General features: G+C 42.6%; 2 protein-coding genes across 4 annotated transcripts; both read left to right on the top strand.

Moving 5' to 3' along the window:
- The first annotated feature begins 470 nt into the window (after positions 1-470).
- LOC142885948 (uncharacterized) lies at positions 471-3259 on the top strand. The gene is made up of 2 exons (XM_076022770.1): positions 471-615; positions 897-3259. The coding sequence occupies exons 1-2, from the start codon at positions 588-590 to the stop codon at positions 2846-2848; spliced, it is 1980 nt and encodes a 659-aa protein (XP_075878885.1). The 5' UTR covers positions 471-587; the 3' UTR covers positions 2849-3259.
- Positions 3260-5841: 2582 nt separating this feature from the next.
- LOC142885945 (uncharacterized) lies at positions 5842-15939 on the top strand. 3 transcript variants are annotated; one of them, XM_076022766.1, is made up of 3 exons: positions 5842-6139; positions 8167-11254; positions 13339-14395. In XM_076022766.1, the coding sequence occupies exon 2, from the start codon at positions 8174-8176 to the stop codon at positions 9866-9868; it is 1695 nt and encodes a 564-aa protein (XP_075878881.1). In that variant the 5' UTR covers positions 5842-6139; positions 8167-8173; the 3' UTR covers positions 9869-11254; positions 13339-14395. The 3 variants fall into 3 exon arrangements, with proteins under 3 accessions (XP_075878881.1, XP_075878880.1, XP_075878879.1); XM_076022765.1 differs by lacking the exon at positions 5842-6139 and adding an exon at positions 14479-15939 and having other exon boundaries at positions 10608-11254; positions 11398-13456; XM_076022764.1 differs by lacking the exon at positions 5842-6139 and having other exon boundaries at positions 10613-11254; positions 11398-14395.
- Positions 15940-25377: the final 9438 nt, after the last annotated feature.

Genomic DNA, 25377 nt, shown 5'->3' with positions numbered 1-25377 from the left:
TCTGGTGTTAATCCCTGTTTACAGATGTCCCTCTTGATCTCACAGCCGTGACATGTGATGTCATGATAAAATCACGAGACCTCGAGCAGATCTACCGTCTGGGTCTCCTGACAAGTGGACCGACACTTGATGTGAATAATAAAATGTCCTAAAGTGCAGCAGTTAGCGACAGTTTAGTGATATACTCTATGTGCACTTTCTGTTTCATTTGATGCCATGTCGTTGAAGACATAAGGTAAAACAGGCCTATCGGACAGACTGGCTTTCATTTATATTGAGACAACGTGGAAAACACAGAAAACACAGAAAACATTGTCAAGGAACATTTTGCACAATGCAGATCAAAAAAGCTCTTCAACAGCAGTAGCCAGTGTTAAATGATGACAGGGAATTTAATAACATCTATCTGCATGTCTTCTTGTTTGCCTGAGATATACCAGAATCAGGATGCTGTCCAGGATGTGGAGGATGAATGATTTATTTTGTGTTTTGTGCATTTCTGAGAGGAGGGTGGGGCCTATTTGACAGACAGTGTCCTGATCTTTAAGACAGGCTCACTGAGAGGCCAGCAACAGTCACCCTGACACATGACAGTGATGGATTCCTTCTTTCAAGGTTGGTAGCACATTTAACTTGCTTTCAGCATTGTTGCGGCCTCAGGTGATATTGAAATTGTTAAATAAGGATAAATATTCAATGTCAAAGCTTTTTTTTTCCCTTCCATTGTATCTTTTAAAAATACATTGTCGAGATTTACATTCTAGTGTGAATGCGAAATGTGAATTTCTGATTCTAAAATAATAATTTCAGCTTTACTGTTGCAACTTTCTAACACAAATTGAATGAAAAATAAGTTTGATTTCAAGCTTTAACTAACGTTTGTTGTACCTGTGCAGGCACCTTGTGGGCTATGCTCATTCTCTCGGCGCTTCCACAACACAAATGTTCCACAATGTGTCCCAGTCGATGTTATTGCGACGGTGGTGGAGCAGTCAAGTGTGTTGGTTACATCACAGACATACCCCCGCATCTTCCTACCAGCACATTCCTGCTAATACTGGACCAAACGGAAATGAACGTCATTAATGAGAAGAGCCTGGCGAACCAGAACCTCCTGCTACGCTTCAGCCTGACCAACAGCCATCTCCACACCATCCACCCCAGGGCCTTCCACAGTGCGCCGCAGCTCAGGTCAGTCAAGCTGTCATCGAACAATCTCTCTGTCTTCCCTGCTCGGGTTTTCACTCCGCTGACCGTGCTGGACCAGCTGCAGCTGGATGGGAACAAGCTGGAGACCCTCGCTCCAGACATGCTGGAGGGACTAGGAGCGTTGACGGAATTGGACCTAAGCAAGAACAAACTGGACAACCTTCCCGCAGATCTCTTTGACGGCTTGACCAAACTCGTCTTTCTGAACCTTGGCAGAAACTACATCAAGAGGCTCAGCCCGACCATCTTTCACTCGCTGACCGAACTGGACCGACTCCTCATCTACAACAATGAGATAGAGGAGCTGGAAGCCGGAATCTTTGACAGGCTCTACAACCTCACGGAGTTGAAACTTCACTCCAACAACATCCGCAGCCTTCCGCCTCGGATATTTTGGTCACTGGGGAACTTGAAGACCCTCACCTTGTCCGCCAACCAGCTTAAGACAATTCCAGAAAAAAGCTTCTACCACATGCCTAAGCTTGAAAAGCTGACCCTCTACAAAAACCCTCTTATATTTTTACCTGACCAGCTAATGGGATATGTTCCAGGCATTAGAGATTTTTATCTGTATGAAACAAACCTCACCACCGTGCCTGGAAATTTATTTGCCAACATGTCTGGACTCCTGAGCCTCAATCTCCATATAAACGAACACCTGTCTGAGTTGCCCCATGACCTGTTTTGCTGCCTTCCCAGACTGAACAAGCTCTCCCTCAAATCCAACAACTTGGTTAATTTACATCCTAGTTTGTTTTCCGGACTTGCCACCGTAACCCTTCTGTTTCTAAATGACAATAAACTGCAGAGCCTACCAGAAGATATTTTTCTTGACCTTGGAAATGTTTCTACGTTGGATTTGAGGCACAACAACTTTCACACTCTCCCAGGGAACATTTTCTCATCAAACACAGTTCTGACATCGCTCACTCTAAGTGCCAACCCCTGGAACTGCACCTGCGCTATCAGAGACATCGCAAAATGGATCAAACGCAATGCTCATGTGATTCCTGACAGAGAAGACATAATATGTCATAGCCCAGAGTACCAAATTCTCCGTACTCTTGACTCTCTGTCTGATGAGGATCTCGGCCTTTGTGATGCTCACAGTACAACTTACTTCCCCACAGGGAACCCTCAACATGAGACGATAAGCTACAAACCAGCCTTCGCAATCTCATCTCGTGCTCGGAGAACTGTGGCTGCTCCAAGGGCCTCGCCGACCACAACAGCATCAGCCACCACTCAAGGAACCACCCAACAAGTCACTTCCACGAGAGCAGATCCAACTTCGAGAGCGCCCATCTTACGCACCACCCCTGTGCCAAGTTTTCTCCCAACTCCCACCACCGGCCAGACCACTCGGATCCCAAAGACTCACAACTCTATGGATTCTTCTGATGTATATGTTTTTGAAGATGGACCCGAGTATGTTCACCACAACCTGCTGAACGGCTGGGTCTATGTGTGGTCTCTGCCCTCAGACACAGTCTGGTTTGGAATCCACATGTTCTGTCAAGTCGTACTCATCATCATAGGCCTGGTGCTCATTCTCCATATCATGTGTTCTCTGCATCGCCTCAACAAGACTATGATTAAACTCAGTTCCCACATTGGTTACCAACCCATCGAGGACTGAAAAATGCTCCAGATATATTAAAATATCAAACAGGACGGATACTGCAATGCTTCCCCATCTTTGCTTACAACTTTAAGGGACACCTCCAGAGAAACGGAACTTGCTGTTGTTGGGAACTGCACGGGTCAGGGTACTTGCTGGAGAGTCACTGTTGTGCTTCAATACTTCACCTTTGATAGGGTTTAAAACATACACATATGCATGTACACACTCTTTTCAGAGGGTTAAAACGTAATATTCTGTCATTTATAAACAAGAGTCTTTTTTTGCATTCCACCAGTAATTCTAAAGCATTTAGTTACTAAAAGCAAGTGAATTGTCTCCATCTAGTGGTGAAAGTTTCAGACGGCATTTAGTGACCGCAACGGACTGAACTCGTTGTTCCTTGTAACTTATAAACACTTAAACATATGATGTACAGTACTCTCAAATTATTCCACAATTTAACGCCAACAACAGAAATGTCAGAAATGCTTCCTTAAATTTTCTCCCTTGGCTTTTTGAAGAGCAAAATTTCTTACAAATGACTCTTAAATCATATTTACTTTCCTGTCAACACTTTCCAGGAGTGACTTTATTTTAGCTTTGAACATTATTGAACATTACAAGGCAAGCTCAACAGAAATGCCAAACTATAAAAAAATAAAAAAAAATCTGAATGAGGCACAACATAAAGGCAGTTGCACAAAGCACCAAAACTAAGTAATTACTCATAATGGTGAATAGTGACTCATCCCAAATATTGCATTAATCATTACATTTGATAGACAGATAGATAGATAGATAGATAGATAGATAGATAGATTGATTGATAGATAGATAGATAGATAGATAGATAGATAGATAGATAGATAGATTTAAAGCAGCTTCATCTATGTGCATCTTATGCACTTTCAGGATGAAATAGATTATTTCTCTTTTCCTGGCTCAGCAGTGTTCTGTTCACTTTGTGAGCATCACTGGAACAAATTCCTTCCATACCAAAGAAAGCAGTACCACAAACATGTTCATTGCTCATGTCTTATCTGAGGCTACTGTCATCCCCTCTTCCAAAAAACATGGTAATTCCAGACAAAGCCTCACAGTATTTACTGACAGTGTCATGGGTGTGAAACCCAGAACAGGAAGCACTAAAACAGTCATCGACAAGATTTCAAAACAACACGCACGGTAAGAAGATGACTGTCTTGTGTAAAACAGTCACTCAATCATCCATGTTATGGTAGCTCTGTTTTTTCACTTATTTGTTTTCCCCACAGAGTTTCTAGATTTGTTGTTTGACACCTCGTTATTTGGAAAGAAAACAGCAGAAATGGAAGATACACGTTATATACAAAGTGACAGCGAAAAGAGCTTTCAAATTAATTTAATTGTCTAAAAAACAATTGCAAACAGACGCTACAAATTCCATGGAAACTGACTGGACCTGAATGCAAATAGCAAACAATCAGGGGGTGAAATGGGGAAGAACGCCCAAGTTCATCGCTATGGCAACGGATGATTACGCTTTTCCACTAGGATGAACCCACACAACAGCAGTAATACACACACATACGCAGACCCACATGCTGATGGACAGAGAGAGAGTGATTGTGCGGAGAGGAAATCAGGGTTAGAAAAACAAGTGGAAAATGAACATTTAACTTCTACGAATGTGTGGGAATTTGATTTTGAAAGAGAGTTCACAAACTCAATTGTGTAACTCTGGTCTTAGCTCATTCTTGGCTGGGTGGGGTGATAATCCTATTAGTGTGAATTCAGTAACTACCCCTTTGATAACACTGTGACATTAGCAAAATAAGATTTCTAGAAAACATTTCTTTCTTTCTTTCTTTCTTTCTTTCTTTCTTTCTTTCTTTCTTTCTGTCTTTCTTTCTTTCTTTCTTTCTTTCTTTCTTTCTTTCTTTCTTTCTTCCCTGACTGAATAAACGAATGAGCAGAAGTTTCACCAAGTCAAATCTGACTAAGTTTGACCTTATTTTCAGTTCCTTTTCCTGAGCCTGGACAGCACTGAACAGAAGAACATGACATTTTTCAGAAAGGCTTTAAAAAGTGTCTTCTCCATTGACAGAAAAATACAGCCGCTGATGAATCTTCATCATCAAGGTCAAGATGAAATTCTGACTTGTTTGAATGAGGATGTGGAGAATTGACATCCAAATTCACTCAATGTTTCTTGGTAAACGCTGATTATGTAGGTCCAGAGTCTTGTGATTGTTTTTTTTTTGCCTTTTAAGCCACATTTAGAACGTGTGTTGATGACGTTACGTATTACAACACCATGAGTCACACGTGACAACCTACCACATGTCACTCTTTCAAAATTAACATTATTTGTGCAAACGTCACATGGTGTATAAAAAGCAACCTCCGATAACAAAAACATGTATGTAAATATTAAAATTATGGACAAAAAAAAGAGAAGCACTTTCTTTTACTGAAGTTATCATCTTTTTTCTTTATCATTTCTATTATCCGTGTATCTGCATGAGCCTTAAAGCGGTCTCAGACACGCATCGTGTCTTTACGTTTGGCTCCCAGCGCTGTAACGAACTTTCCCGGCATTAACTCCACCCTCGCTATCTGTGGTCATGATAAAGAGCGAGGTTTTCTCGTTACAGATCGTGTATAACTGCAACGCAGGAATGTAAAAGGTTCATGACCTTTCCCTCAGCAGAAGAAGAATATACCAGATGTGGAAGTTGCCACATTGCTTTTCTAACCTGCTCGAATCTTTCAAAGCTGTCTCCTTCTGGCAAATCATCATTAATTGCCAGAAAAATCAATAATGGAAATAATGGAATGTTCTCTGGCAGTGTTTGCATACGTAACAAGCTAGAAACAACAATAATGCAATGGAAAAAGTTCTTATATTCAATGAGTGTACTCAGTAGAGCTATAGAAATGTCCACAGGGAGTGGCTTTCCCCCACCATCCGATCCCCCGCCACCATGTTTAGCCAAAAAATGTGAGCGTGAGCATGTGAGGGAGAGACAGAGTAAAGAGGGGAGGCGGCTGGGAACTGAGCTCTGATGCCTCAGAGGGGGAAAGAAAAAAAAAAGCTGAAAAAACAAAACAAAGGGAGCAAGTGATTTAATGAGCACAGCGCAAAAAGACCTGGCGAGAGGAACTGTGTGATGATCAAGAGCGGGAAAATGTGAGCCTGACGTTGCTGGAAAGTTTCCGCAGAGGATTTGTGAAGCTGAGGAGGAAGGGAGGACAGATATAAAAGATAGGCAGTTCGCACATAGTCCGCTCTGTCTGCTCACTCGCCTGACTCAACAGCCCAAGGTAAGTTCTGCACGATGCCACAAACTCCTGCTGACTGCTGGGAACACACTGGCTTAGACAGAATGAAACGAATGGAAAGAAGAAAAAGAAAAAAAGGATTGACCAGCAACACCCCTGAAATGCAGTCTTGCTAGGAGTTTTGGTTGAAATTTGTCTAGTTTTAGATTATTCCTACATTATATGTCAGACAACTTTTTAGCTTGAACTGCAGCATTGTGTCTATAACGAGGAACAGCCAAAAACAACGGCACATTTTCTCAGTTTGGTTTTGGGTTTTTTCTTACCCTGCTCGAATAACTGTTTCCAATTATGCTCATTAGTTTTGTGTTAGTACGTGTGCTGAGCCTGCAGCTGAGGCTGAGGGGATGGTGCACGGCTGGTGAGGTGGAAAGCAGCCATTACCGTCATTACACTGTGCTGCGGCCAATTTCACGCTGTTCCCATGCGAGAACGCACTGTGGTTTTGGCTTGACTGGAATGACAAACATGGTTTAGCTTCCGTTTGCACTCAGACCGAAACACAAGATTTGGGTCGTTCCAGTGTTGTATCCCAGAACCAGCAGGACACAACACCCTCTGCCTGTCTTCACTGATGTAGTTTTGATCTGATTTTATTATAAAGTAACCAAAAAGGGACCACTGTGACTTGATTGTGCCTGCCACTTCCTGCCAGGCAGATGTTTAAAAATGGAAGTGGCAGCAGTTTGTGTTTCCCAATTCACCTCACTCACACAAATAAGAGGGAAAGTCATAAGGTTGTGCAAATATTTCCAAATAGGGAACAGCTGCGATTCAGATGTGTGCTATAATGACTCAGAATCCTGCAAAACACACCGAAGAAAGAAACAAAGGATGAAAGACACAAAGAAAGGAAGAAATAAAGACCGAATGAAAGAAGTTGGTTGAGCTCATGTTGATCTGTTTTGAAAACAACTTCCTCTGAGAGACAATTGCTTCAGCCGATTACATCACAGGCACTGAAAGCCAAGCTTGGCAAGACTGCTGCCAGCAGCACACAGGGGGAAACAAACAGGAAAAAATAATCTGATTGAAGGACAAAATCTAATCGAGCTCAAAAACAGTTTTTATGGACAAAATTCCTTGGAGAGGTGGGCAAAGGAATAAGACCAATGGTTAAAACACGAATGTCAATGCTGCAGAAACTGTTGCAAACCAAAGACACATTCCGGTACAACTGCATCATTATGGTGCTGAGTAAAAATGCGTGTGAGGATGTGAGAATGAGACGATAATGACTAGCTACACTTGTGTGTGATTGTCCCAAAAAGAAGCTTCTAAAAATGTGCTGGTCTGAGAAAACACGAATGAATAAAATAATTTGGCTTTAATTTATTTTCCCATGCAAAGAACTAACATTAAAAGGTACAACAGTATGTGATTTATAAAAGGGAATCGCATTTTAAATTCCAAACCCATGCAGTCAGGAAAGAACTGACGATCATTTTGGAGGACAGGGAGTGGTCCAAGACAATGTCACTTTTGGTTTTGTGGTCACTGGATTGCTGCAATTTCAAGTAAAAGCTCTTAAAAGGCTCAGGAAGCTGATCCGCCTCATATATGGATAACATGCCTTGAACCAATAAAAACAAGAAAAAGATGCCAGTTTATCTATTTAAAAAAAAAAACTCTTTCTAAACTGTTGTCCCATATGGATGAAAAAAATTATAATTAAATGATGAAACAAAAAAAAAATCTGGTGTTAGCTGCTGATAGCGAATACTGATGTTCTTGTAGCGGTCAGGCCCAAACTGTCTCAGGCCATGTTGAGTGCATCAACGTGTCTTTTTGCGTCACAATTGAGCTCTAAGAAACACTGACTTCGTGTTTACCAGTCGTCTTTCCCCCTGCAGAAGGTCTGCCCACAAGATAAAAAAAAAGTTTACGGGAAAATGCCAAACTTCAAACAACAAATTCAAAACAACAAGTTTCACTCTGCTACCTTTGTCATAGGCGTGACTGTTTTACAAACTTTATCATGAAGCTACTTTGTTGTTGTTTCCCTACAGGAAAGTCATGGATTTGTTCCTGACCCTACGACTGCTCCTTCTTCTCCATTTCATCAGCACTTCTGTGCGGGCGTGTCCAGCTGGTTGCCAGTGCACGGGGAACGAAACTTCCTGCAACGGTCTCTCAGAGTTCCCCACCCCACTACCTCCATCCACTAAAGTACTGATCCTCATTAGCTGTAGCTTCTCCATCCTAAAACCTGAGGACTTAGCTGATGTTTCTGACCTGACCACTTTAGGGATTAAAGACACTGACTTGATTGAAGTGCACCCAGGCACATTACAGTCCGCTAAACACTTACAAAAATTAATTTTCTTCCGTGTCAAAGTGCAAGACCTGCCTGAAAATGTGTTCGGGAATAATAAAGAGCTCCAGGATCTGTATCTGAAAAACAACCTGCTCCAGGTTCTTCGTCCTAACTGGTTTTCCAGCTTGATAAGGCTGGAAAGGCTCGATCTGAGTGACAACCTTTTCACCTCTGTGCCTGTGGAGGCTTTTCAGCCCCTTATGAAGCTGCAATCCCTTTCACTTTCTGGGAACAATGTAACCCAGTTGGCCACAGAGGCATTTAAGGGTTTGTCTCAGCTGGTGATCTTAAGGCTTAACAAAAATTCACTGCAGGATCTTCCAATCGGCTGTTTTGATGACCTGGTAAACCTGGAGGAACTCTCCCTACAAGACAATTCAATCACTCATCTGCCAAACAACCTGTTCTCCAAAACTTTGAAGCTCAAGAAGCTTTTCCTCTCCAATAACAAACTCAGGTCCCTTCCGCAAGGGATCTTTCTAAATCTCCCGTCCCTCTCCCAGATTTCCCTCTATGAGAACCACTTGGAGACCCTGGGACCAGGTGTGTTCGGGCCCATGCAACTGCAGGATCTGTGGCTGTATGACAACAAACTGAGCCACGTGGAGGAGGACACTTTCAGAAATCTGACTCAATTGCGCCTCCTGGTGCTAAGCCGCAACCGTATTCTTCACGTGTCCAGCGGGGCCTTCACAGGGTTGGAGCAGCTGGGGGAAGTGTCTCTTCACACCAATCTGCTCACAACGCTGCATGCCGGGACTTTCCGAGGTCTGCCCAGCCTGGTCAACATCTCTCTGGAACACAACTTCATCAGCTCCTTGCCAACGGGACTCCTGCAGGGAGTGACCACTCTGGGACAGATAGACCTGCGGAACAACTCCCTCCACAACCTGCCGCAGCAGAGTCTTGATGTCCTTTCTGTTGCTGCAGAGGTTCTCCTTCAGCAGAACCCCTGGAGATGTGACCGGGACATCCTGCCACTTATAAACTGGATGAAGCTGAACCCAACCAAAGTGAACCAAACTCTTGTGGTGTGCGAGAGCCCCTTTGGCCTGCACGGTGAGGAAATTGTACTGTTGACAGCAGAGAACTTGCTGCCTCAGAGTTCGACTGTGGAGCCACCATTGACCTCGACAGGGAAAATGAAGAAGCCCACAAGTCCTCCGGCGGAACAAAGTGCCTCTTCACTTGCTGCCACGACCACCTCCAACGCAGAGCAGGACAACGGAGTGGAGAATGGAGCTGTTTGGAATGACACTTGGGTCACTATCATAGCCGTCACTGTGGTGGCCACTCTCGTCATTAGCACTTTCATCGTTTGCTGTCTGTGCTGGAGAAGGAAAAAACGAGGGCGGGGAGAAATAGGCCGCAGGAGTAAAAACTCTGTGCTGTAGATTAGACTACTACTAACGTCTCTGAAAACAAAGAATTTTACAAGCCAGGGGCAACTGAGGGACTGAAACCTAGAATCATGCTAAACCCTCAGAGGTGGCAGGATGACCAAATGGGACCAATTCAGAATGACAGTCGCAGCGAGAAAAGATGAGCTTTTGAATTCTGTATGTTGAAACTCAAAAGCATTTCCTTCATGTCTGCTCTGCAAAGTAATCACATGTCAGATGCACTGCAACAGTTTTTCACAGCTCCTGTTCAAAAAAGATGCACGCAACATCTTTTATTTTTCAGCATCTCAACATTTTTTCCTAAGCACTAACTGCAGGTTTTTTTTGTTTTTTTTTTAAATTATAACTAACAACAGTTCTTTAATGTGAAAGATTTCCAATTTTGTATAAATGAAACACTATTTCACTGTAATACTATATATAATATGGTTTACATGCAGTTTACAATAACAACAATAAAATGTTTGATGATCTAATGCTATAATTACTCGTTTGATGATTTATTAGTTATTTGTCTAAAGACACGGCCATCTGCTGTCTTTAGATGAATTGAAATTAAACAGATTTCATTTTCTCTCACATCCTAAATGAAAAGAGAAGGAAAAAGAAAAAAATGGGTTGGCTACTCGGGTGGGACTGCTGAGTGTGTAAATTAAACGAGAATTAATATGTAAACATACACACACACACACACACACACACACACACACACACACACACACACACACACACACACACAGACGCACACACACTGTTCAGACTGGATACTTAACTTTGTGCATGAAAGACTGCCATCTACTGGAGACAGACTGGAATACAGTTCGTGGATAAAAGCCAGGTTTTACACAAAGCAAACAAATTGCCAATACACATCGCTTCCTGAGAAACCGCAGTATTTTAATTGAGAGGTTCTTGCCATTATTATCATCACAAGTTGCAACCAAACGCATGTTCAAAGGTTTTGTTTTTCTTGTTTACCTGGTGTCACAACAAGAGCATATTTCCAAAATTGCCAAATATGTAAGAAGCAGCCACTGTGTGTGCAAGTCATCTAGCACAGAAAGGGTTTTAATCAAATGTGCTATTGATGTTGGACTCTCAAGAAAAATAGTTGTGCATAACATTTATATATATTTAAAGCACATGCAGAGCTATTTAGTAGCCACCCGGCAAACATAAACTGTGACTTCAGTATTCGCTCTTATCTCCAGTAGCAGAACAGTGTTACACCACACCTCCCTCTGGCAGAGAGCCCACGGATCTGATGGTGAGCGATACATGCTCTGCTGACACATTTGATAACAAATGAGACTGAGCAAGTTTATGTTTACTCCCTGCTATACTAGCCTGCTTCAACCAGAGAAAGGAAAAAAGAAGGTAGGTTGATTTTTTTTTTTCAGTGGTTGCAACAGGACAGCATTGAAATGATATGTAATGATAATGTAATGATAGCTATTGTAGATTTCTATGATATGTGTGAATCATATGTTCTAATTTCCATCCATTTTATCTTTCCCAAGTGAGTAAAAATGCAAAGAACAGAAATCCTTGCACTCTTGCTGGCTTTGCTGTCTGATGCCTCATCATCTTCCACGGACGACAAATCCAAGGAAATTGTTTACGGTCGTAACATAACTGGTATCCCTCGAGATATACCGCAACATTTAACAAAGGTTTTCTTTCTGAATAGCCAAATTCCACAAGTTCCAAAAGGATCTTTTGTTGGACACCCGCAGCTAGAAAAAGTTGAATTCATAAATACTAAAACGATATCGATTGAGCCAGGAGCTTTTGAAGGTTTGTTAAACCTCAAGGAAATTGAGATCTCCGGTAATTTGTTACCTAACGTCCCCATGGGAGTTCTTAAAAACCTCACCAAAATGGAGAAGATTGTTTTGAAGTTAAACAAGATACAATACTTGGAGAGAGGCCTGTTTGAGGACGTTGGGAACATGACTGTGCTTGACCTACACGGAAATGAGATCAACCGCATTGAAGAAGGGACCTTTGAACCGCTTGAGAACCTAATCTCACTCCATTTAGCCAGAAACAGAATCCCCTCTGTATCTGCAGACATGTTCTCAAACCTTCGCAAACTGCAGACTCTGCGACTCTATGAAAATCAGCTGACCTCCATTCCAGAGGATATTTTCCAGAATTTGCCAAATCTGAAGGAAATTGCATTGCAGGGCAACAACTTAACTGAGTTGCCACCAAATCTTTTACCCTATAAAACCAAACTTATTAGGCTGTATTTGGACAGCAATCTTTTGACAACTTTGCCTCAAGAATTTTTCGTTGGTTTCCCTGTGCTCAAAGCTCTCACCCTTCACAAGAACAACCTGACAAATCTACCTCCAGTACTTTTTGGTGAAATGCCCAAACTGATTTATTTGAGTCTCAGGCAAAACAATCTCACCACTCTTCCCAAAGGAATATTTACGCCTCTTAAAAACCTCAAGAAGCTGGATCTGTCCAAAAATCACTTTGTCACTGTGGATACAGAGTATTTTGCAGGTCCTTTGAACCTAACAGACCTCAACCTGGAGGGAAACCAGATACATTCACTGGATGTAAATGTGTTTGAAAAGCTACATTCACTGAAAAAACTTAACCTCGCCGACAATAAGCTCAAAACGCTTTCTTCAGACATTTTTGAGCCTTTAACAAAACTTTCCTACCTCTCCCTCAAAAACAACAAGTGGCAGTGTGACTGCAATCTGGTGGACCTTCACGAGTGGATTCAAATCAACAACGCCACGTTGACGCCTCCTGTACTCTGTGAGGATCCAGAACATCTGAGGGGACAGGAAATACGATCGCTGACTGTGGATCAACTTATTTGCCCCACCCTTCCACCTACAACCGAACCTCCAACCACCCCCGCATTCCCAACCACTACAACAACAGCTCTAACAACAACAACACTGCTCACCACAACAATTCCGACGACAACCTCAACCCCCACCACAACAGCTCCAACAACAACCACTGCCCTAACCACAACAACAATTCCAACAACCACACTGCTCACTACAATAATTCCAACTACAATCCTACTGACCACAAGAATCCCAACAACAACCACACTACCCACCACAACAACATTTCCAACAACAACCACACCAGCCACCACAACAACTATTCCAACAACCACACCAGCCACCACAACAACTATTCCAACAACCACACCAGCCACCACAACAACTATTCCAACAACCACACCAGCCATCACAACAACTATTCCAACAACACGTCCAACAAAACGCATGCCCGTGATCTTCACATGTCCCGTTCAGCCACCTGCTAACCAGCGTTTGGCATCCTTCACATGCAACTACAGGGACAATGTTCAGGGGTGCAAGACTCGGCTGGTCATCTATGCTGTTCTGTTATTGGTGGAGGTTGTGTGCACAGTTGCTCTGGCGAGGTTCACCTTTGTGCTTTACGGTCTGCTGCAGTGCAGGGAGAAGATGCAGCACAAAGTTAAACTCACCCGCATCTCCCAGAGGAGAGAGGTCACCCAGCAGCCTCCAACAGAGGCAGAGACTTACATATTCTAAAGGACCCATGGAAGAGCTCTTTTCATGTTTTTGTTTTCTTCCCACAACAGCCTTGCATGATTGAAAAAAAAACAAAAAAAAACCTTTGAATGTCCAGAAAAGAGCATGTATCCCTTTGTTTTCAGCCTCTGCAGATGATGGGTTTTATCTTCCTACGTGAATTATTGCTATGGTGGACCTTAAACATGTTTGGAGTGAGATAAAAAAAAAGAAAAAAAAAGAAAGGGTATCTCAGACTGGGAAAGAAACACCTGTGTGGAAGTGTTGTCACTAATCTGGGACAGGTATCAATGAGGTATCATTGTGCTATATCAGATCACAAAGGAGTGATTTCCAGATCTGCCGGTCTTTGCACAGACCTCCAGGAGGGAAGTCATTTACTGGGGCTTCTCTGATTAGCCAGTCACATATTGTTTTTGGAAAATATTGATAATTATTTTCATAATACTTGACTTTTAAACATTCACATGAATTCCAATTTAGTCATGCTCAGCCCTGAATATGTTCAAATCCATAGAGAAAAAAAATTATCGTATACTTATGATCCTAAATCTGCACTTGGATTGGAAATCAGCTGCTGAGTTTCTGCAGCGACTGTCTCGACACTGAGTAGATTTTCCAAATTGCCTGATTCATGTTGTTTAATAGAATTAAACACACACACACGCGCGCACGCGCACGCACACACACACACACACACACACACACACACACACACACACACGCTAGATAAACAGTGTTCTGTTGCTTAAGTCAGATAGTCAATAGAATGATTTCATATAATTATTATTGTTATCATCATCATCCTCATTATTATAGAATTAATAGATGTATTACTCTTCACTTTTAATTTAATTGGATGAAAGATGAAAAATTGCAACTGTGATGACATGCTTTAGCACTTTTCCTGTCAGTAACATATTTTACAATTTATGTATCTGCATGTAAAAAATAACTTGCAATAGATTAAATGCAACGTCTAGTTAAAACGTATTTGCGCTCACATTTCATTGTTCTGATATTTGACACAGTTGCCACGCCGAAACAGCTGGGGGCACCAGAGATCCAAGATACCTTCCGTTGGTCTCATTGACAAAGAGCAGTTGGGTGGCTGGGGAAACTTTATCCAGCACAAAATTTTAAAATTAGTCTTCGGTCTAAATGAGTAGATTGAATACATGTTGTCACCCTGCAAATTTGACTGTCTGTTTTTCTCTGTCAATCTTGTGATTTTACCTTCCATTAGCAAAATATAGACTTTTTCTTCAAGGTCAAAATTGACCTTTACGTGCAAGCAACCACATCCCCAAAACATGCATTCATGCAGGAGAAACGACAGGCCGCAGTTCTGGGACAAAGACTGGTGTTGTGTGGGCTTTTCAGCCTGATAGCAAAAGGTTAAATGGATTAATTAGGCCTTTTATTAGACGGGAGCATGGAAACAGAACAGTGGGCCAGATTCATTAACCCAGTCTGTGAGAAAGTGTGTGAGATTTATGTGCATGTGTGTGCAAGAGATAATGACAGAATTAAGAATTCAAATTACTTATAGCCTGAACTGTTGGAGGCTCTTGAAAAAAACTGAGCAGCAGAATAGCCAAGGCAGTATGGAGCAGTGACTAAAAAGTTTTATTTAAAGTAAATCTAGTTCTGTCCAGCCTGCTGGGGGACCAACTGAACCAGAATAACCCTCCTTGCATTGTACATGGGGAAAAATACATGTAATGAAACATCAATCATTGGCCTCAAGAGGTGTAGCACATATTGCAAATTTTAGTGATCATCATTGATCCTTCAAACACAAGAAAAACAATATTCTTACTGGTACTCAATGAATTAAGTACACATACTTTGCCTATGAAACTTACATTTAATGAAACATTGTTATATTTATCTTCTAGTAAAGTCTAAATAGAATCTTGAAGGTTTTGAAGTCACCATCATTAGCCTTGGAGACACAGCGACAGGTCTGTGTTTGTCAAAGTTATGGCCTTCAGTTTCAGGTCACCTGATCTAAGTCTGACTCTGCTGGGCTCAGGGAGGCACATGCTCTGATGCTTTAAAGCAGTCCCTTTGCCTGATGATGGGGAAAATGGGGAAACTGCAGGTCATAAATTTGAATCTCTTTTCAAAATGCTTGTGTTTATCCCAGAGCTGTACTGTGGTATGGCCTTGAGCCATTTTGAAATATAATGTCGCCTCTTTACTTGGAGGACAATGATAAAACATTGGCAGCTGTGAGTCACCACATTCCTTTTGTTATCTAACATGGTGCTATATTTTGCCGTGGAATAATATAAGATAAAAGAACTGTGGGGTGGGGAGGTGCGGGCGGGGTGGTGGTTATAGTGAAGAACACTGGTTTTCATCATTGAGGCTTGAGCTCATCTGTTCCAAGGACATACAGTATCATATGATGTTTCTACACCTCATATCATGGACCAGTAAAAATATGCTACATGCTAACTGATAATAATAAAATTGTCCAGATAAAATTAAGCATATACTTTCTCCAAGTCCAAAGTATTTATATATATTCATCCCCAGTATACCCGGTGTACTGAAAAACATGTCACTTAAACTTTTAGTGTTGCATCTACGAAGTGTTTTTCACACGGCTGCATGAACGCAGCGGGCTGAGTGTCCTACTGTGGAATTCTAGCGAAGTTCATTGGTGATTCTGTACGCACTCTGCACCATCTACTGGTGACAACTGGTATTGACATTATACTGTTTACAATGCAATGGCAGTGAATGGACGTTGTGAATACAATACACATTACCTCCAAAACCAACAACAGATTTTAACACCTCCAGAATATATTACAACTTCCACATCCACCACAAATATACACGTTGAACTTTTAGAGTGTTAGCAACTCTGTTGTTGAGCCACACACAATTTCTTTTTTTGAAACATTAAAGTTTCACAAGACATTACAGTCTTATGCACATGCATGATGTGGCATTTACTGATAAAATAGCCAATGGAATAACACCTATTAAACTGGCTCATTTAAATAGGGATAGTCGAGAAAACACAAAAGAAATCGAAAATTACACAAAAGCAATGGCTAGGGGGAAAAAAAAGTCCCATGAGAGCTGCAAAATGTGTGGCATCCAGGGGAGCGTGGCAGTATTATTTTCTTTATCCAAACTTGAGAATGAATCGAAGGTGTTTTCCATCTTCTTGAATGCCCTTCAGGTACACTCTGTCCAGCATGTGTGATAAAAGGATTAGTACACTATGCACTCAAGTCATCTCCCACATGAGAATGAGGCAAACTTGTTTATAGAAGACAGCGCAGGCCTGCAAAAGCAGCTTTAATCTCAAAAACATGAAGTGCATCTCAGGATAGTGTGCGTACATAAAGGCAAAACGTTTGGGAAGGATTTTATGCAATGATTTTGTGTATTCAGCAATTTGGTCAAGAGCACTTTCAAAGCTTTTGAAGGCTTTATAAATCTTGAAAATAATCTTGGAAAATGTTCGCATGTTGAACTATGAATGTCATTGGGGAATAATTCCCTCTGAGGTGCACATACAGTTTATTTAACAATCTGACCTTTCAGACACTTGAACCATTCTCTTGCAGATATCTATTTTCCAATTCCACCAGGAAAAAGAGACACAAAACTGTACAGTAGTAATGATATGGAAGTGGGAGAGGATCTACTTTCAAGCGAACTAAAATATGCATTCATATTTAATCAGTTGTGTTCCAAACGGAGGCCACAGCAGACACGGCAACTTACATAAATCCCTTTGGTGGAGTCGGGGGGGAAACAGAATTCTGAAGCTACGGCAGAGCGCAGCAAGCCACGGATGAAGAGGCTGAACCTCGCTTTGCTCAATCAGATGTTCCTCAAGGCTGTGGATGGAAACACGCATATGCACACGTGCGCACATACACACGCACACGCCAGTGTCTTGATTGCATCAGAGGTGTGTTTTCTGACGCTGCACGGGTGAAATGACAAGCAGCTTCAGAGAGCAAAGAAAGCAACATGAGGGGAATTGCATTTGTTGGCATCGCCGCCCTCATTATTCGCATTTCTGACAAAGCGTCGGGGGTGCAGATTTCAGATTAGCACCGGCTCCAAACCAAACGAGTCCCGTCGCTAAATAATCCATCCCGCTCTGAAATGTGGTGGAGTGTAATGTACAGATAGCCCTTGTTACCCCCCCCCCCCACTGTTGTTGCATCACAAAGCTATTCTCATCCTCACACGCAGGCAGACAGACAGCACGGTGCCTCGATTATTTCTCCACAAGTTGGAGATCTCCCTGTTTGTGCTTGTTCTGCAGTTTCCTGTTTGCTCGAACAAAGGCACCAACTCATTCATTTAGGTTGCGCGATTGTGTGAACATGTATACGGACCGTGTGCATCTTAACATGCAAACTCCAGTAGGTAGAACCCACTAGGAACGGCGATTCCTGCAGTCCATGTGGGGAATCTTGAGTTCAGGTTTCACCCTTTTCTTTTGTGGGAGGAGGAAAATAGCAAAGTTTCCCTCCGTAGGTGCTAAACTTATTTACACAGACAATGAAATCCTCTGCTGCGCCTCTGGTTGAGTTTTCACTGCGTCTCTAAGCCGCTTCCAAACTAACTATAGTACTGAAAACCCCCAAAACACTTCAGTTCTTTGGGTCAATAACTGATGCATTTATTACTCAAATCACAATGTAAGACTTGAACACCAAATATGGTTCCTTTGTTTTTTTCTTTTTCAAACTTAACCATGGTGAGCAGCGTGCTCCAATTTGTTTTTTGTTTTTTTGTTTTTTAAAAGGCAACAAACCAATTCACACATGAACATTTATACCCTGCATCACACTGCCAGTTGTGCACAACAGGGCAGTGGCTGACCTTGCCGCGAGGCAGAGTGACGATAAAGATTGGCTGGAGCTGTTTGCTGACCACAGATTTATCTTCTGCTCCTGAAGGTTATCAGCCATCAGCCTGTTGTCAAATACAAGCTATATCTACTTATACTAGACATTAAGCAAACTGACCCGCCGGGGGTCGGTAGACACAAGGTCACGCCCGGCGCAATATCTGCGCTTTAAAGTTATTGTTCTGTGGCGCCCCCCGGTGGGACTCAGGACCTTTGTAATAGGATTTGTGTAGTACAGACAGACAGACAGACAGACAGACAGACCGATAGATAGATAGATAGATAGATAGATAGATAGATAGATAGATAGATGCTTGCAGTGACCAAACCCATAAAATAAACATTTTTATCTCATAAATGTGAATGAATGTGATACGCAATCTGCTCAGCTAAAAATAAAGAATTACGAGCTGATGTGATAGGCTCACACTCTCATTTGTCTTCCCTCATCGACTCTCTTATTGCCACACAGGTCGGCCATAAGAAAATATGAGCTGGCTTTAGACGGGCTCAAACTTCCTGCTAAGGGATTCAGTGGTTTCGCCGGCCCTCCAGGAGCCGAGGAACTTGCCATCTCTCCTTGAAGCCGCTGCTTTTAGGGGAGCGGGAGGCCGGCGAGTCTTGCTAATGAGCCTGAAATGGAGCCGAGGAAGTAATTGTGTGTGAAAAGGGCAATGTGCTGGAGAACATAAGAGGCCATGAAATGAGGAGGAAGCCATTACGGCCAAACCAAGACATTTCAACTGGAAAATAGTTTTCGGTAAGCAGACACATTCCAAGTCGGGACGGTGCAGCTGCTAACTTCGGGTTAATGAGCAACAGAGGCCAATTAAGCAGAGAATGTGGAACATATGAAAGGAGATCAGGCTGACTGCTTCTTAAAGATTCTTCCTTCCTTGTGAAGTCAGAGGTAAAGCTGACAAGAAGCTCCTGGGAAGATTGTGTTATTTGTCACCCGTGGCTACAGAATCAAGATCTTAAGCCCGCAATAAATTGGGTAACCCTCACAGCAGTGATGCTAATGTTCATTTTCTTTTCTTTTTTTTTCATACCAAGGCTCATTGCGGCACTTTCAGGTTTACCAAAGAAATACGTGATACAAGGCAACGGGTTCGCTGTCCATTTTTAGGTGAGATCAAAAGAGCTCTTAGGGAAGGACGAGGCCAACGTTTCCATATCAAATTAAATCATCTTGCCAACAAATTGGAAACTTTTTAAAAAATATTGAGGAAAACCCCCCAAAACACTGAATTCTTGCACCCATCAGGACTGTATTCAATAGTGATATTTATACATTTAAAGGTATCAGTCAGTTGATGTTACAGTATTCCTCTGTGTCCTTCAGTTAGGTCAAGAGGTGGAAGAAAGTGCCATTTCAAAACTATAGAAGAACATAAGGAGAAGAAGAGATTGGCTCGGTGTTTAAAGACAGGAACAAAAAGAAATGCTTTTTTTTTTTTGACAATTTTTGCCAACCATGTGAAATTATGTTTTTTAAGGCACAAAAAAAAAAAAAAAAAAAAAAAAACCACCCGTCCATTGACCACCTGGTGTACCACTGCAGGATAAACAGCGAAGAGGACCACAGCGGTCTCACTTGTCCCAGCACTGTTTTCCATGTACCCGCATTGTCTGAAAGCAACGGCGAACACAAAGGCACATATGCGAGCACACAGACACACGGCCCCCGAGGGGATCCCCTGGCCTCTGGCTCGGGAAAACAGGGCCGCCGCCACATGTCCGCATACCTGTGAGCCAGCCTCCCTCTCACCCCGAGAGTCAGCGCCACTGCCAGCTGGGTCCAATCTCTCCCGGCCAGCTGCACGCCCCAGGCAGGCCGCTGCACCACAGAGCTGGGATCAGCAGGGCACCGGAGCTGTGACTGAGATCTGTCAGACACCATCATCGCTCACTGGAACCACAGCAGTGAAAAGGAAAAAAAAAAGAATCTTCCAAAGTTCACTGTTTAAAGGTCCAGTGTGTGTAATTTGTAATTAAAGCGTATCCTCGCAGTGAATGTCAAATGACAATTAAAGTCATTTGGTTTAGATGTATGTATACACACATATATATATATATATATATATATATATATATATATATATATATATATATATATATATACATATATATATATATGTATATACATATATATATATATATATATATATATATATATATATATATATATGTATACACACATACATGCGTGCACACACACACACACACACATATATATACATAAATATAAATGTGTCTGTGTGTATATATATACTTTATTTTCTTTATATATATACGTATATATATACACATATATATATATACACATATGTACATATATACAAGTGTGTGTGTGTGTGCACGCCACCGTAGTTCCCTGGCAAACTCAGGAGAGGGAGGGCGAGTGAAAGATGCAACCACTTGATGATGCTGTCTCCTCTTCAAATCTCCAGATATTACACACTCAACCTTTAAAAGATATTTCCAATCACAATCAGATGTTGCTTATGTCTATACAAATACATTTGAAATACGTTATAGATGCCATAATTACTGCTGCTTTATTTTTCATCTCATGCCCCCAGTGGAACAGCCTTTGCACAATGAATTTAGCCCTCTGTTTGCAGCCTCCTGCAAAGACACAGCGATGGCTTCCTGCAGGCTGTGATTTATTTTGTTTTGCCCGTCACATGCTTGGAGTGTCGCTGGAACAAACACCTGGCTGGGAATGATTCCACTGGCCTGTCAGTGAGATAGCATTCCCCTCTGTGACATCACAGAGAGCTGATTTTTAAAACTGTAGATCTGAGCATGCACTTTTTAAAAACTGGAGCGAGCTAAAGAAGCTTAGATGGACTTTCCTCGTTCCTGGGGAGCTCACTGACGGGCCACATGCTGCTATTGGGAAACACTGCTGACGGCAGTTTTGCTAAAATACGAGACCTTCATTCTGGAGCGAATAACATTTACATCTTGTGGTTATCAGTCAATAGAAGATGATGTAAAAGGTCATACATGCTGAGTATGAGCAAATACTTAACAAGGCAATGGTTGCAAAGATGCACAATTGTGACAAAGTCCAATTTGCTTTGTTACATCTCTTCTCTTGCCAGCTTTCCTCTTTCTACACAATTATTATTACAAAAGAGTAAAAAAAAACAAAAACTAAAAGGTTTAGACTGAGAGGCAATTCAGCTATCAGAAAATGGTCCCGGCATCTAAGAATATAGAACCTTTAAATAAAACGGGGGAAAGGCAGTGATGTATGCGTTGAAGCGCCTGCTGATGAGAAGATGAACTTGGACGGCGCCCTGAAAGACGACGGCAGCGGCCCCCAGCTGCCAAAACAAGAAGGAATAATGGCTTCAAATAATGACTTGTCAGGATTCGTGCGAGGAAGTGATACCGAAATAGCCCGTGTGTCTATTTTTATCCCATCCTCTCCTCCTTTCATCTAATTTTAGCAGTGAATTAGCTGCTGCATGCTGGCTGCCCAGGCAGAGGTCTCATCCATCTGCCTGCACTGGGCTCACAGGGCAGGGCGAGAGGAGAGGAACAGCACTGGCAGTGGTCACAACGCACTCACTCTCACACACACACACAGTGAACAGTTCAGAGGTTCCGAGGTCAAGCGAAGTTCCTTCATTGGACGGAAAATCGAGATATTTTGGGACCTTGTGGCGACGACGTCATCTTGAAACGCAAGACCAATAATAGTGTCATTGAATTAATGACATGTTTCACCTCTGCAGCGTCGGGCATTAGCTCAGAGTTCGGAACACAAGAGAACCCTTTTGCCACTCGGCGTCCAAATTCAAAGTGTTTGGCCCGTTAATTGGCCATTTACAATCAGAGCGATCCCCCCCCCCCTCTTTTCTCCTCGCTGCTGGGGTCAAACAGCGACAAAGGGATTGGGGGTTTAATTAATGGAGAGTCGAGCGTGCCGTGGCGTTGGACTTGACCTATAGATCTGGACACAATCAACCTTGCAACGTGAAAGCTGTGACTGGCTGACAGGGTCGATGGTGTCGGCGTGATGAAGGTACAAACACACGGGCGTGGAATTCGATAAAGGTTGCTTTTTTAATTTGTGCTTTTTAATTTGATTAACTCGTGAGTATCTTTTAAATACCCTCTCAAAGTCTTTTATTGCAGCACAGTCAGCGACATTAATAAGAAAAATGTGGTCACGGCAGACTTGCAATCCCCTCCTTGAGACTCTGAAATGATTTCCTGGATTGGAAAAAGTTGGGGTGCGATATCAATTGCGGGTGGGTGGGCTATCCCTTTAAGGCCAAAAGGAGTGATCCACACACTCCCTTCTTGTCTCGTCGCAACCTAAAAGCCGTGTATTTTTAGAGCCTACCACCATTCTGTCAAATTAGCCTCAAACATTAGGAGACAGCGAGAGAAATCTTCTGAAGCTTCCAACAAGAAAGCCTCCATTAGCCTGGCTGCCTGGGATTGGACAGTAAGATGCAGCCAATGATACACTTCACCAATCACCAAGCACACGCACACACACACACACACACTGTGAGGAGTGGCGGGGGAGTGGGAGGGGGAAGCTGCGGTGAAACTTTCTCTTCTCATGCCAGAATATGTGAAGCTATTTCAGAGGATTTTATCAAGATTTAAAGCAGCTGAAGGCGTTCTCACCCCCTCGCCGACACCAGGGTGCGCTCAAGGTTACTCAGACGAGTGTGGATCACAGACTCTACCGGTGTGAGCGTACCTGCGCGGATGCGGACAAACGTCGCCTCAGCTAGACTTTGGCGTCAGTCACTGGGCGGCCCGCCACCCCACGCGGCCGGCGCTTCCTCCTCTACCTGTCACAGAAAGCCGTTCTGTTGTGCCAGGATGCAACGTCTGATGGTGAACAAATACAGGGATAAAGTCTCATGCGGCGACGCAGCTGAGCGATACTGCAGGTATGCAGCGACTGACGTGCTGTCCAACGTGCACCCATCATCACAGAAGAACCGAACAACCACAGCGCTGATTGCTATCAGCTGAATTCCAAGTTTCCTGTTTTCAGGACGATTATCGGATGTAATCCCGTCCAAAATGTGGAAGTTTTTGCCTGACGCAACTCGTCTCTTCCCGGTGCTTGAAAACGGACGGCACTGAGAACTGTGAACTTTACCATGGCGGCTGAATTCCCTTTAATGTGTCTGTTTTTGCAAAGTCAAATGAACGATCAAAGGGACGCAAGAAAGCCGTGATGGTGAAACAGTCTCAGAATAAGTTTACCTCGTCAAATTATTTTTACCACAACTAATAAGACAGCATGGCCATCAGGGCAATAACGCTGTAGCCTGCACATGATATTACTGTGCTTTCATACCATTCAATGCTAACAAGTCTTTCCCCGAGTCTTTCATTTCTTTAACCTTGGCCTTCGGATGAAACGCGGTGGTCTTGTTTTATTTTCCACTTCACATTTGCTGGTGTAGCCCTGGCTGAACGATACGGGGACGTGTGCAGATAAAGAAATGTGTATGTCAGTCTGACACCGGCGCTTTGTGATACTACACCGTAACACAACAACCGACCGTCGCTCTTTATGTCTGTCACAGCTCACACCGTCTCATTGCCTCACTGACATTCACCCGACCCGGAGCTCGGCCGGCGCACCAATCGGCCGGGCGGTCGAAATGCTCCTTGAGTTAAAACCACACCACCAGCTACTACGAGAGCTGGTAGCAATATAAATGGAAATTAGCCTCTTCATTGTAAAGACAATAAATTACCAGGAAACAATTTACAGCGAGGTAAGATCGGGGCTCTCGCGCTTGTTTTGCTGGGAGTCATTTTCAGAGTGGATACCTCGTCGGAAACTGGCGAGGACGTCGCCTGATTCGCTTCCCAGCGCTCAATTAAATTATACAGCAGAGGTGGCCTGAAACTCACTGTGCGGAATACTTTATATGGTCATTAAGGGCCTCACGTTGACTAATTAAGAGTCACAATGCAACTAATGTGCGAATGCTGATGGGCTATCAGCAAATAGTTAGCATGTGCTCTGTGATCTAAATGAGCTTATTAAGAAATGTGTAATAGGCAGAATACAATCATGAAGCCTTGGAGGTCCCGAGTGATGACACATCACCGTAAATTACTTTTTACAGAAGATTATAATGTGAGGCCGTTACAGGCTCTCCGTTGGTTTGTCCGATGGCAACACCGCCCTTGTTGAATGTGCGCATTAACCTCATTGAAATGTAAATGTATCTTTGGATGAAGTATACAGTACTTATACGTAAAACAGGCTCATAAAGAAATAGTTTTATAAATATATTTTTATGTGTAACATCACTGGAACGCAGGGAGTAAAGGTGCGATATGATGTGAAAAGCGACATGAAAGGGCTCCAGGTGTGATTGGGTCTTGAGATATATGGTCGACCAGTCAAGGTTGAAACTTACATAATATATATGCTGGGAATATAGTATGCTGGCAAATGCTGCAGCCCTCTGTGTCCCTGCACAAAGTGGATGGAAGGATGGATGGAGAAATAGATGTCTCTTTGAATGAATTGAATAAAATGCTTTGACTGTGAAACTCTTCAAAACCGTAAAAGCAATGAGTGACTTGCACAAACATGCAGCCTGCCATTAGCCGGAGCAAAATAGATGAAAGATTTTTTTTTTTAGCACATTTGAATTTTAAAAGAAGAAAGAAATATTGAGGCTAATGCCAGTTTTGAGAAGGAAAATGGTGTCACTGTGGTAATGTCAAACTGGATGTCTTCAAAGATCAGCTGCATGCACAAACAGAAACTAGCCTTAATAGCTAGTAGCTAAGCTAGGCTTAGCCAACAAGCAGATCTTTCTATCGTACTTAATTGCGTAGGTAGGTACTTATAAAGAACCGCTTGGAGTCTTATTCATGATTGGAACAGTCTTTGTGAGCAGTTGATGAGGTTACAATAGCTGAGCACCACAGCAGACATCACTGCTGCCTGTGTCTGTTCAGTCTACACCAGTGACAAAACCTCAGCAGGAGGAAGGTTGTTCTCTTACTGACGCGCGACA

This window comes from Nelusetta ayraudi, unplaced genomic scaffold (assembly GCF_046127955.1).
Source record: "Nelusetta ayraudi isolate G7.1 ecotype Tasmania unplaced genomic scaffold, CSIRO-AGI_Nayr_v1 ptg000013l, whole genome shotgun sequence".
Classification (NCBI taxonomy): Eukaryota; Metazoa; Chordata; class Actinopteri; order Tetraodontiformes; family Monacanthidae; genus Nelusetta; species Nelusetta ayraudi.
The sequence above is the reverse complement of the archived record's forward strand: the minus strand, read 5'-3'. Positions and strand labels throughout refer to the sequence as shown.

What these genes read in the sequence shown, in the direction of transcription:
- LOC142885948 (XM_076022770.1), top strand. Translation starts at nt 588, where the DNA reads ATGACAGTGATGGATTCCTTCTTTCAAG. An exon ending in GATGGATTCCTTCTTTCAAG is followed by an intron (nt 616 to 896) that starts GTTGGTAGCACA and finishes GTACCTGTGCAG; the next exon opens with GCACCTTGTGGGCTATGCTC.
- LOC142885945 (XM_076022765.1), top strand. Translation starts at nt 11,407, where the DNA reads ATGCAAAGAACAGAAATCCTTGCACTCTTGCTGGCTTTGCTGTCTGAT.